Raw genomic sequence first — 14,385 nt, 5'->3', positions numbered from 1 at the left:
CCCACAATTATAGGAAAAAAACAAACTCTCGCAAAAACATCATCAACAGCCAATTGTAAATGGGTATTTGGGTTATATTGGTGGTAAAAATGCAAAATTTCACAAATAATTAGGTTAACACAAAAATGCAACAAAAACATGGCCGGTATGCACTTTTAGCAAAGAGGGTCATGGCAGTAGTCTATATCTTACGGTTGGCTGCCACTTAAAAGCTCAGTTTGAATTGGCTAACGGAACGGTAAAGAGATACGAAACGTAACGAAATAAAAAATAATTGCTCCGTCCATTTAAGTGGTTCCGTGGAGAAATAAAATATTCAAGTGTCTGTGTTAGTTCGTAAAAACCAAAGGATTATTCATAAAAAAACAAAAACAATTGTGAATCGATAAAAGTGTCCTTATTGAAAGGAATCTAGTGAAGAAGTGAGAAGAGAACAAATACTATTGTCCATTAATGCCTGCAGTATGAATTGGGTATGTGTGGAAACAATAAGGTTATGGTCACACTAGGCAAATATTTAACCAAAATGAGAAGACCATTTTCGAAATGAGTGGATACAGTATCCATCCAGTATACAATGATGTTTTATATCCAATTTGAACAAAAGTGTTTGTTGCAATGTGGAGTTGATTTTTTTGAGCCAAGTATTTGCCCAGTGAGACCGTACCATAAAAGACACTTGCTCCAGATTAAATATTAAATGTTCCTATGTGTTCCTAAAAAATGTTTCCAGTTCAATATAAGATTTGGTTTATTTGTGTTGTTAATATCCTGCCATTCCTGGCTCTTGGTCTCATGTGCGAACTTTGAAGAGGAACAATTGACTGATAGCCATGAAACGAGTAGGGCCCGAAGCAACTATGGCTCTGGCCATTTTGATCAGGTATGTGTCCTCATCAATATCCTTGTGGTCCCCTTTATAAATTTTAGTACACAACCACATATTAGGTGGGAAAACGTTCAACAACATCGAATTTTATGCCCTCATTCTCCTATGATCCCTTCAAGAGTGTCAGTCATAATATTGGATATAACTTTGGCCGCAATATAGGAAGAAGTATGGATAACTTTTATTTGATCTTTCCCGGTTTAGAAACACTCATGTCATATTGGTTTTCTCAAGCTCCCCTTTCTGCAGCACCTTTAGATTCTGAAGCAGAAGCCTCGAAAGTTGTATTGGTTCTGGCAAATGACAAATCTGATAAATCTCCAAAGCCTGCTCTACCCATGCCCAATGAGGAAACTCTAAAGCGTATGGTCCGCAATCCAGACTTTTTCCAACAGTTCTTGGGCCATATGAGCACCATAAGGGATCAGTTACAACAACAAGTACCAGCCATGGGAAGGACCATGGGGGAGGGCTTCAACGAGGTGTTATCACAAGCCCCTGTTTTGGGTGCTGCTCAACAAGCTAGTGGACTTGACTACGGTAGGTTGGGTGAAACCTTTGGGCAATCGATATTACCCGAACGAATGTTCCCTGGTATGGGAGATATCCTGAATGGAACTATACCGTCATTTGATGCATCAGCAACGCCAGCACCAGCAACAGAAACAGAAACGACATCACCACCACCACAAGCGCCATCAGCATCAGAAATGACACAGCGGGTGGAGAATGAACTTGCCCCTAAGGCTAACGATAATTCTGGTAATTCTATGCCAGGATTACCCTTTGACAGTTCCATGCTTTTGGATCATCCTTTGTTCAGATCATTCCAACAGTTTGTGCCGCCAACTTTGCCTCCACCATCCTCGGAAGGGGGCAGAAATGCTCCATTCAATTTTAATCCAGGACAATACTTATCCTGGTTCCAACCACAAACACAAGCAGCAGCAGCAGCTTCTGACATTTCAGAAGTACGCGTTAAACCGGACACGCCACCACCATCGCCCTATATCATTGCTCCCAAAGAAGCAATCTCGCACAGAATAAATGAAATGAAATTGAGGGCTGCTATGAGAGATGCTCTAACCAAGAAAACAATACCTATTCTATGGTTCCGCCAGGCAGATATAAATGGCCGAGATTCTCTTTTGGCCAAGGGCAAATCTTCATCGGTTACCGATGAAGATATGAAAATGCAAATGAAACTGGAAGCCTTCGAAAGGAAACTTATTGTGGAGCTGCAGCAATTGCAGGATGTTGTTAAACTAGCCAATGCCCTCAAGAAGGCTCAGCTAGAGGCCAAAGGAGGAAAAGCCGAAGCCGACAAGTCGTTGAAACCTTTGACTTTAAGTTCTACACCACTTTATAAGATCACTCTGGCCGATATAGAGAATACATTGAGGGATGAATATGTCCAGAAGCTTTTACAAATGGCCTCCAATGCTAAGAAAAAGGACCAACTGTTAAGAAACAAGACACCCAATGGAAAATATATTGGTAGCGATATATCGGGAATTCCAAACAAACGACAAACAGCAACGTCATCTCCCATCAATAAGGATGAATTGATGCAAATGATGGCCTATGCCTATCGTGTGGCTGCTACAAACGGACCAGATATGTCATGGCTTCAAGACACTCTCACAACACAGAATACTCAGGATGTCTCAGCAGCTGCGCAATTCACAAGTCCCATCCAGCAAACAGAGCAACGTCAGCAAACTGGCGAACAACAATGGATGACAGACAAACAGCAACAGGAAATGCCAAAAGACAACAATGAAAGAACGCCTGGCGATCCTTACTATCATCATTTCGACCAATCGCATTACGGAGGCTTTGGGGGTCACCCGACAAGCTATGGTCATCCTCTGAATTACGGTCGACCAGCGGCTCATTTTGTTCATCATCACCACATTGGCAGAACAGATAATACGAATATGCAAACATCGGATATGATGACCAGTGGTGGTCAACCAACGCCCTCAATGCCCATGCAGCAGGAACAACTCCGTCAAGGATCGTCAATGACAAAAGACATGCCACAAGTGGCACAAGATCAAAAAATGCGTCAAGACTCGACACAGACTATTACTCCCGAGCAACAACAAATACAAAGTCCTATGGAAAAATCGATTATCTCTAATCAACGTGGATGGTTCGAAGGCAGCAGAAGTAATGGAGAAACACAAAAAATGGATCAAATGAATATGGCTCAACAACCAAATATGGCCATTCCAAGTGATACAACTAGCATGCAGCAAATGAGACAACAACAACAACAATGGATGCCTACCATGGATGGCAAAAGTCAACTGCAGTCTACCAGCTCGGTAGATACCCAACAAATGAGGCAAAATATCAATAGTGGCGGAGAACAATTTGAACCCATGACAAACACTGGAATATTCACTAATCCCTCAATGGATATGATTGGACAAAGCCAACAGCAACAACAGCTACAACGTCAAATGATAAATATGGCAGATCCCCTACAAATGCCTATGACAAATAATGGTAATGCGGCTACATCGGGTCAAACATCATCCATTGATACTTCCAATCCTACAATTCAGCGACAATCAAATATCCAAGATGTTTTGAAGACCGATCAAACACCCATAACATCAAACATTGATGTTGAACGCCAAATGGGGTTATATGATCCCGCTAAGCCCGTCGGTGGTGAGGCCAAACCACAAATGCCTGAAAATGCAGGAAAGGCTCGTCATAAAGGTAATCTGTTTGGTTCTCTGCGATATCAAAATATTAATCCAGATTTTTTTCAAACATCACATCATGGACGTTCAGGTTTGGAAGACTTTTTCGATTCTCTAACTGGCAAGGATAAAAAGGATAAGAAAGATAAAGTTCAACCTGTCATAAATTACTATTACAATGGCGGTGGCAGTAGTTACCGTCCCACTTATGGCCATTACTCTAATCCTGGTTATGGCTACGGTTATGGCGGTTCATCTAAACCCAGTTCTTCACATTATTATGGTGGTGGCGCATACGGTTCAAATGCTTATGGGTCTGGAGGCTATTATCGAACGGCAACGGGCGATGCTGAAATCGAAGAGATGTTGAGAGAACATCAAACGATGCCGGTGAGTATAAGATTTAGTTGTCTTAATTCCATGGATATATATAAACGCCAGCATTTCAATTCCATAATTGCACCCTACATTTTTCGAAGGCCTTTGAATATCACTACATTGCATTGAAGTCATAAGCGTCTTTTATCCTTAGAAACTTCTCGGATGTATAGAGAATCCATCTGGTATAGTTTCAGTGACATAGAATTAAAAGGGTTTACATGCAGTCAGAGAAGTTCACCACTGTGGACTACACAATGGACTGAATAGTCTAAGTGAGCCTGATACATCGGGCTGCCACCTAACCTAACCTACATGCAGTCAAGGTGTCCGACTAAAATCCCCAATTAGGCAGGTTCGTAATATTAGAGATACTTTGAAAGGCTTTCAGGCGAGTGAAAAAACCTTTGTTAATAGGGCCAGCAGAAAAATTTGCTGAAAAAGGGAAAAAGGTCAATATTTGCTTAAAGAGAAACCCTTGAAAACAGTTACATAAAATCGATTGGCTCAAATTATGCTTTAATTTGGCTGAAAAATAATCTAAGGCTATGGTATATCGACTTTTCGAGTTTTTCTTTAAAAGTCGGTTATTAGATTTTGACCAACATCAAACGTCGATTTAGAGTTTATTTTCAAAAACTTCAAAAGTCGATTAATGGAATTTCAAGGTTATAAAAAGTTGACATCGAATTCTGTTACGTGCCCTTCATCGTGGTAATAAAGTGACTTCCGGCAGCTCAGAATCAATCCCAACCCATCACCTTAGTCCAGAGGCACGAATACTAAAATAATTGAAGATATATGTATAACATGATCACAATAATCTCATGATCACAATAATCTCAATAATCCCTGTTCTAAGGATTTTGATGTTACGCTCCCACACTTGTTCGCTCTTCCTTGGTCCTTAATTTCCATGTCACATTATCACAAAAAAAAACAAAAACAGTCGAAAAGTTAATTTTCGATTTTTGTATGCCTATGAGATCAGAATAAAATGATTTGACTAAATACTTCATATTTTTTTAACGATAAATATTAACTGCTATACCAATTAATCGGTGTGTACGTAAATGCATGGGTATACACCGTGCTCTGAGCCAACATTTAAACTCCAAAATGCTTTAAAAAAATTGTTAGCTAATTGATAAAAAAAAACATTGGTATGCACATCCGGTTCAAGAAAAATGTAATGAACCTAATCATCAACAACCACAATATTAAGCAGCATATTTGGCCATCCATTTATTTGTCGTAAAGAATTCTGTTTAAAACTCTGTTAACAGCTGGGCAATAAAAAATGTTCATGACGATAACACTGTTTTGTTATTATTCTCGTTTTGTAACAAAATTGTAAAAAGAGTTATCGACAGGCATTTCCCATGGGAATCGGATCCAAACTCAGAAATAAATATGACCCCAAAAGCATAACCAAGGATGGATTCATGGTAGTCATGTATTTAAAATCTACCTTCCGATACAGTACAACACGAAGCTACATTCATAGGGCTTCAAAGTTTCTCTAAAATCTATCACATATATTGTAACATTCTGTTTGACCTCAACTATTAGAGATAGGTCCCTAATTGTTAATCTAAAATATGGGAGCAGACCCCACTGCAATATTACAAAGGTGTTAATAGCCTTCACGTGTCTATAGCAACGCCTTTCTTTGACCATAATATAGGACTAAGGTAAAATCTTGGTTTAGCAGGATTCCGTGCTAAAAAACCCTTCGGCCATATTTTTATCATGTGGTTGTTTCTTCATTTAATGTTACTATTTATGTATGGGTATTTGTCCACGAAGTCGTCTATATTTTCAAGTAGGCCAAAAAAATTATATTGATGGATAGTTATGTTCACAAACATTTGTCTTAATGCGAAGCTTAGAATTTCGTTAGGATATATGACATCGAATGCTGCTTCAATAAACGTTAAAGTCATATACAAAACTAATTTTCAAATTAATTAAATAATTTTCAAAAAATCCATTGATTTTTTCACTACATATCTATACCACCCTGAATAACCACGAACATTTGCAAAATATTGAAATACAGCTCGCTTTCATTCAATTTGGAAATTTGTTTTTATTTTTTTTTTCAACAAACCATTCTCTATGTTTTCCCTTCAAACTGTTTCTTTATTTTTATGCGCTCTTGATATATACATAAACATTTGGAAAATATTAAAATTCAGCTCGCTTTCAAACATTCAATTTGAAAATAAACAATCCATTATCTATGTTTTCCCATCAAACTCTCTCTCTCTCTTTATCTCATACATCTGTGGTAGTTGTAGTTTTTTTTTTTTTATCGATTGCGCTCAATGACTATATATCTCTCACTAATCACTCTCCCTCTCTCACTCTCTGCTTGATTATAACATATATCTCATACTCTTTTTTTCCGCAAATATCATCTAACATTATCGCCCAATTTAAAAAATCTCACTCATGTTCAGTAGCATTTTTCTCTCTCTGCACCCGATGCTGTTCTTGCTCTCCCCACCATTGCATCCACCACCAACAACAAAAACTGTTTATCTCCATCATCACCCAATACAACAATAACAGATGACGCTTTTCAGAAAATGATATTGCTGACCAGATCCGATGACAACAACCGCATACGTGCACCAACATCCAAATCCTTAGACGACACTTCTACCGGAAATGCCGATTTGAAAAATCAAACAAAAAGGTTAGCTTCTAATGATTTTGCCAATTATAAAAGTTTTCTTATAGTTGTAAGACCGGGTAAAAAATCACGTAAACGCTCAAGGCGTTCGGCTCCATATACCACTCTCGAACCCATTGATGAGTCGTCGCTGAGTGAGTTGAGGAAGACATATAAGAATTCATTAAAAGAGATAACATTGAATCCCAATGAGACTCCCGAGCAGGCTCTGCAACGCTATAATGCCGAGTCAATACGAGAAGCCTTGGAAAAGGCCAATAAGACACCAATGGAAATCTCAGCAGGCGATGATACTGCGGAGATAGATGATAAAGGTGCTCATCAAGATCAATATGGGGCAGAGAGTGGATATATGAGGGCTTCACCCAAAACCCATAACGATGAACAAAGTCAAATTCATAGTCCTGCAACATCTGGTCCTTCGGCTCCTTTAAATACCCATCATTACAATCAGTTTGTATCGCAACAAAATTCGGGTGTCCAAATGTCTGCAATACATAAACCCCAAGTCCCTATATCTAATGCGGTACAGCATAGCATACCTCAAACTCCTTACATATCAGTGATGAATCCCTATGAACCTACAGTGGCTGTTGTAGATGAATACGGAGGAGTTAATGCGAATGCATATCATGTTAGTAATGCTAATGGCTTATATACCGCCCTAAATCCTGGAAAACCTCTCACTTATACACTGCCAGAGATTAGCTACGGTCCTGGTCCAGTCCAACAACCCTTGGCGGTGAAATTGGCAACAATTCCCAATAGCATGAGAGGAAATTTGGTCCGGGTTTATGAACCCAATAAATATGCAGTGCGTTTGGGTCCATCATCCGCAGGCCGGACCCAATCACGTAACTCCATTGATAAAAGTTCTCGCATAGAGTACTCGGAGCTGGAACCACCAACGCAGAATAAGCCTATCAAAACTTGTGACAAAAGTATTGAGAATATCTATGACATTCTGAAGAAGCGTTTGTCCGATTGTTGCATTGCGTGTAAAGAAAAGCTATTGAAAACTCTCGAGGATGCATTGAAACATTCGGATGTGGGTCATAAGGAAGTTAGCTCCCCCAAAAAGAAATCATATGATACAAAGACTACAACTCAGACCATACGTAAGGAGGATGAGGAAACATTCAAACAATGGATAGATGATATGTCCCAAAAGGGCTATGAGAAAACTCATTTGAGTAAAGATCTGCATCGTCAATACATGTCCGATGGTCGCTTCCATTTGTCCCTTCCGGAAAATGAGAACTCTAATGAGGGTATGTATGAATCCACGCAATCTTTTAAAAGGGACACCACAATAGCCGAAAGTGATACAACCGACGATGCTATGACGGAGGAGGAAAGATTCAATGAGGATAATGGCGAGGAAACTATGCAAGAATCTGGAAGTGAACCTGCCAATAACATTAAAGAGAAAATTGCTAATGGTGAAGCTTCTTCGAAGTCTTCCAAAAGCAATCATATCCTAGAGCCAGCCGAATCGACGACCCACAGTGTTTATGCCTTAAGGGGAAAATATAAGCCGAATAAGCGCAATGCCATATCGAAAACTCAAGGAAAACATTTTTCCAATAAATATGATGGTCATCACAGGAGACATTCCAAAAAATTAGGCACAAATGACAGATCCAAGTCACTGGTGAACTCCATCAGCAAAACCCCAGAAGGGAATGAACAAGAAAAAAGTCAACACATAGAAGAGATTTTAGACTTTATCCATGAACTAAGTAAAGTTAGTAAGGAGAGAAAAACAAAATCCACTGGATCAACGGTGGCAGATAGCGAAAATTTGATGTCATCTTCGACTACCACAGACAAAAGTGTAATGTCCACTCCTGTGTCATCGTCGTCAAAACCGAAGCGTCGAAAAATTAGAATATCCTCAGTTAGACCAACAAAAAATGCCATAGCCAAGGATATACCATCGACGACGTCGACAATTGAAACATCCGATTCGGAAAAATAAATTTCCGTTTTAATCATAGGCCATTTTTAATTAATTAATTTTAAGTCATAGCGTATTCATTAGACACTAGTATAGAGTTAGCATTCCTTTCAAGGCATCACAAAAACAAACTGAGGAAATTTAACAGATTTTTGGATGCGTTTAAAGTAGCTTAGCTAATATTTTCTTTGTCATTAGGTCTTAAGAGGAAGATCTCTGCAAAATATTATTTTTTACTCAAAAGACATTTTATTGCTAGGTATGATCACTGATTTACTATTTTAATGATGCTTGAAAACTATTTCATGTAGCTTTGTTAGGCTTTAAATATCAGTTAACAGAAAGTATATTTTAGACTGCAATTTAAGCTTCTTAGTGTGGTTTAAACCTACAAAATTTCAAAATGTCTAAAAGTAGAATTTTCCAAATATATTTGGACAAACATACGATGAATATGAATATGTGAAATTATCCGGTTTTTCCCCAGTTCAAAATTATTAAAAAATCGATTTTTCCAAATTTAGAAATAGTCAAAAACTACATTTTTCAAAATTTCAAAAGATCGTAAATAAACTTTTCAAAATGTTAAAAACATGAAAAGTCGACCATTCCATATTTTTAAAAAGTCGAAAACTCAAAATGTCAACATTGTCAGATTTTTAAAAAGTGTAAAGTTCGATAAAAATACAAAAGGTCGAAAAATTGAGATTTATATTCTGATTACTGATTACCCTAATTTATTTTATTTTTAAATAAATTAATTTTTTTATAATTTTATAGTTGATCCGAAGAGTAAAATATTTCAGCAAAAAAAAATTAAATACTTTCAAGCGACCAATCCAAAATCTGTTGTAATTTCCCTAATATGTTAAACCATTTTTTTATTCATTTTTATTTGATTTTTCTTTAATTTATTTATTTATTTATTTTCGTTTATATTTCATGATTCATAAAACATAAACCGCCTTCGCCCATATGCATAAACCATTCATCCAATATGACATCCTCCTCCTCTAATGATCATCACTATAGTAATGCAAGAACATCAAATTCATCAGAAAAATCATCCTTCATAGAATCGTTACCATCTTCAACATCACCGACCATTTCATCTGTCAATACCAACTCATATGAGGACGAAAATGAGTTATCTGAACGTGAAAGATCCCTGTTTGGTTACCATCCTCAACTTTTGAGACCTTTCATGGGTTTACACGGCATCAGTCATAAAGACGATCCATGGCATTATAAACCTTTCGATTTGTATAGACCCATTTTTACAGGAGGTGGTACTTTTGAATCTCTATTGAATCGTTTTCGCCGAAATACTTCTACAAATCCTGCTTACCATGCCTCCGCTAATCTGCCTCCAACTGTTCCACAAAGTAAGCATGTCCTCACGCCATCCATGTTGGAACGTTTGTTGCGTATTAAAATGAATTTTGAAAAGAATTATCCCTTTCTCTATAAAACTATGATGGGTCATCTAACGGGTGATAAGCATACATCGCTTAGTATAATACCACCAGAGATTCCTGAGCATGTATCATATCCCAATTTGGAATTGGCCGCTGCTGAGATAAATCAATTTGAGGATCTAATGGAGAAAATAAAAACTGATCAGAAGCCAGTATTGGAAAAACGATACGATACGATGGGCCAGAAAAGCCTAAATGAAATGGGACTCTATCAACTACAATCTGGTCGAGAAGAAAAGGATAAGGATGAGTATGGAAATTATCCTGGAGATAGAGAAAATAATTATTCTAAAGACAAAGAAAATCATGATCGCTATCAACGAGAATTTGGCAATCGTTATAGTTTCCCAGCTAATTATGAAAATCAACATGATCAGCAAACTAAATACCAATCACAAGGTCATAATCATGATTATCATAATCACCAGGAAGCAGATGGTCATCCAAATAAATATGAATACGAAAATGATCGTAAAAATAATAAACAAAAAATAGAAGATAATCGTTTTGAAACCCACAGAAAGAATCATTATTCCAGTTATCCAAAGAAATATGAGGATCATGATCGTCATTCCAGTTACCCAAAGAAATATGAAGATCATGCTTATTATTCCAGTTTCCAAAAACAAAAGCAAAATCAAGATCATGTTCTTAGTTTTGGTCAAAAGAATGATGATGTCATTAATCATCAGGAGAATAATTTCAATCAGAATGATATGACCGATTCTCTTCAATTCTCATGGTCTCAACAATCTTCCCAAGAATCCTATGAGTCTACCACACAAACCTATAATAGCAAACAAAGTTTTTGGGATGATATGCGTGATGATGATGACGAAGCAGAAGAAGAAGAAGAAAACAGTGACCATCAATATCAAAAGCCAGTGAATGTTACACCATCTCCCGAGAAAAGCTATTGGGAGCAATTTCAAGATTCCAGTTTAGAAGAGGATAATACAGCCCCCCGTAAAAGGGAAAGCTTTTGGTCAGCTCTGGAGGCAGCAGAGGAGGCAAGACAAAGTAAGGAATTTAGTCATCGCATAACAGAAGATTTGGATCGTATTTTTAATTTTGACGAGGACCAGGATTGACATTGATATTTTTGTTTTGTTTTGCATTACATATTTGTACCTTTATTGTATATGTATGTATGTAGTTTGTTAAGGAAATCATGTGAAAAAAAACAAATAAATGGAAAAAATTTTTAAATTTTTTGTGTTCTTTTTATTTTTAGTCTGACGGTTTGAGATAAGGAGGCTAAAGTGCAGTTAAACTACAGAAAAAAAAATTATCTAAAGTTTATTTATATTAAAATATATTCCTGGTAGCTAATACTTGGGTCTATTTGAAATGTCCAATTTTCAATTTCTCGAAGACATCCAAAATTTAAATCGTGGTTTTCAATTTTCTAAAAAGTCGAAAATCATCTTTAATTAAAGTTGTTAGTTAATTATCCTTTTTTGCAAAGGTCGATTTTTTTCTGATAACAAATTCTAGTAAGTGGATAGGTCAAAAGATCCATTTTAAACATTGCTGCAAAAACTGGGAATCTAGTTGAAATGAAAAAAAGTTATTACCAAGAGAATTTATGCCATACCCCCAGCAATACCATCTGTTTGGGAATAATGATTTACCATCACTTGACGCCCAGCAAAAACTCTCATTGCCTTATAATCTTGGAAATGGAAATTTTGTTTACTTTCTCATGGATATGTCTCAACAGGAAAGTACTTCTTTGCAGCATTACCAAAAGCTAAAATGTAAGTGGGGACTAGATCTAGTGTATGGTATCCTATTACAAGCCCATTTAAAATTCATTGGATATGATCCAAATTTGCACTATATCCAGAGCGCATATTGGGGATAAAAACCACTTTTTTCGAAGTGGTAAAAAAACATTATAGATATTTCTTTTGGATACGCAAATGTTGCAAAATCGAATCCAGTGTTGCCAAAAGTAGGGGAAATTCCCTATATGTTGGTTTTTTTCTAATATTTAGCGTCTTTTTGGGATTTAGGGTGCCACCGTTGTGCAATGGTTAGCATGCCCGCCTTGCATACACAAAGTCGTGGGTTCGATTCCTGCTTCGACCGAACACCAAAAAGTTTTTCAGCGGTGGATTATCCTACCTCAGTAATGCTGGTGACTTTTCTAAGGGTTTCAAAGCTTCTCTAAGTGGTTTAACTGGAACGCCGTTCGGACTCGGCTATAAAAAGGATTTCCCTTGTCATTGAGCTTAACATGGAATCGGGCAGCACTCAGTGATAAGAGAGAAGTTCACAAATGGGGTACCACAATGGACTGAATAGTCTAAGTGAGTCTGATACATCGGGCTGCCACCTAACCTAACATAACCTAGGGACACAATATAGGGACTTTTTCACTCAGCACAATGTTTAATAGTTTTTACATTTTGGTGGCTCTATAGGAGGAAATTAGAAGCCGGAAAGGATTAATCTTTAACAATGTGTTGTAACCACGGTTACCACTCGTGCCAAAAAAAATCTATCAAAATTTGAAGAAAATTTTACCAGAAATCTACCAAACATTTCTATAGAAAATTTTATCAAAATATTATTTCTATACAAAATTTTCTCAAAATTTTATTTCTATAGAAAATTTTGTCCAAATTTTATTTCTATAGAAAATTTTCTCAAAATTTTATTTCTATCGAAAATTTTGTCAAAATTTTATTTCTATAGAAAATGTGGTCAAAATGTTATCAAAATTGTATCTCTATAAAAAAAATAGTTTTTCGCATTTAATTTAAAAAAAGAAAGGAAAAACTTTAAAAAATTAGAATTTTTCTTGAGGTTTTCGGTTTATAAAAGGTAATGTTTTAGCTATTATCTTTTGGCAACACTGGTTTAGACAGTATTCTGTTTTACTGTCAAATAGGGTCTAAAATTTAACCATGAATCGTCTTAAAAAAATTATTATAAAATCTAATTTTATTATAAAGTGCTCTGCTAAGAAAATTCATCGCTCGCTTCTTCATTTTTATGGTCAGTTCGGCGACGAAGCTCATTTTTGGCTCAATTGTCGGTTTTGGAGTAAAGATCAGTCAGAAACATTGCCAGCTACTAATGCATCCAGAAAAAGTCGCAGTTTGGTGCAGTTTATGGCCTGGTGGCATTATTGGACTGTACTTTTTCAAAGATGATGCGAATCGTAACGTAGCTGTGTAACTCCCAACAATACTAGCACATATTCTATGGTAATCTTTAAATGGTAATGGTAAAGTTTCAGAAAATTAAATTTATTGCAAAATCTGATTAAAATTAAAGACTTTTATATATCACCTCAAAGCAACTTTTTGTGAAGTTATTCTATAAGAGATGAATTTTTCGATATATATGTACATTAAATGTAATGAAAACTTCCAAATTATTTTCCTGTGTAGGAATATACAAACACTTAATTATGACTACGGCCACATTTAATAATGATTATCCCATTAATTATCATCAACCACTAAGATCTTTAATAAAGTAAATGAATTATTTCATTTGCAACTACATGAAGTTGTTGAATGTGAAATTTCCTTTTTCCATTTACCCCACAACGTTCATACATCATCTCTCGAGTCAATTGAAAATGCGTAAATAAGTATTTTACCATTTTTGTTGCCTCAGACTCGTTTTGTTTTTTGTTGTGTCCATAATAGCAAATCCCATTTTAACACATTCCTTTTAATGATGGACAAAAGTGAAAAAAACAAAAAAATATAGAAGAACGAAAACGACAATCGCTTATGCATGCAATTTATATGCAAAAATATTTTTTTTGTTTCTTGGCCCATTCGATTAAACCCCAACACGATAATACAATGGTCATAATAATGAACTACTGCTCTCCAAAAGGAGTAATGTAAGATGTATACTGCACTGGCAGGACATATCGAATTGTGGAGTGAGCTATTAAAATTTTTTCAAAATTTAGAAAAACGTTAACTTTTTGATTTTTTTTCCAAATGTGACAACTGACATATTTATTCCAGTGAGATTTTATTTTAATATTTACCTGCTTACAAGGGAGCCACCGTGGTGCAATGGTTAGCATGCCCGCCTTGCATACACAAGGTTCGTGGGTTCGATTCCTGCTTCGACCGAACACCAAAAAGTTTTTCTGCGGTGGATTATCCCACCTCAGTAATGCTGGTTACATTTCTGAGGGTTTCAAAGCTTCTCTAAGTAGTTTCACTGCAACGTGGAACGCCGTTCGGACTCGGCTATAAAAAGGAGGTCCCTTGTCATTG

At 36.5% G+C, this 14,385-nt stretch overlaps 1 protein-coding gene across 1 annotated transcript; it reads left to right on the top strand.

The window, feature by feature from the left end:
* Nucleotides 1-233: 233 nt before the first annotated feature.
* Nucleotides 234-11,335, top strand: LOC142220912 (uncharacterized). The gene is made up of 7 exons (XM_075290328.1): nucleotides 234-473; nucleotides 734-883; nucleotides 949-1,057; nucleotides 1,124-3,625; nucleotides 3,701-3,999; nucleotides 6,456-8,668; nucleotides 9,681-11,335. The coding sequence occupies exons 1-7, from the start codon at nucleotides 465-467 to the stop codon at nucleotides 11,215-11,217; spliced, it is 6,819 nt and encodes a 2,272-aa protein (XP_075146443.1). The 5' UTR covers nucleotides 234-464; the 3' UTR covers nucleotides 11,218-11,335.
* Nucleotides 11,336-14,385: the final 3,050 nt, after the last annotated feature.

The sequence above is a fragment of the Haematobia irritans genome, chromosome 1, assembly GCF_050003625.1.
Source record: "Haematobia irritans isolate KBUSLIRL chromosome 1, ASM5000362v1, whole genome shotgun sequence".
Classification (NCBI taxonomy): domain Eukaryota; kingdom Metazoa; phylum Arthropoda; class Insecta; order Diptera; family Muscidae; genus Haematobia; species Haematobia irritans.
Note: the sequence above shows the minus strand (reverse complement) of the source record. Positions and strands in the feature narration are given on the sequence as shown.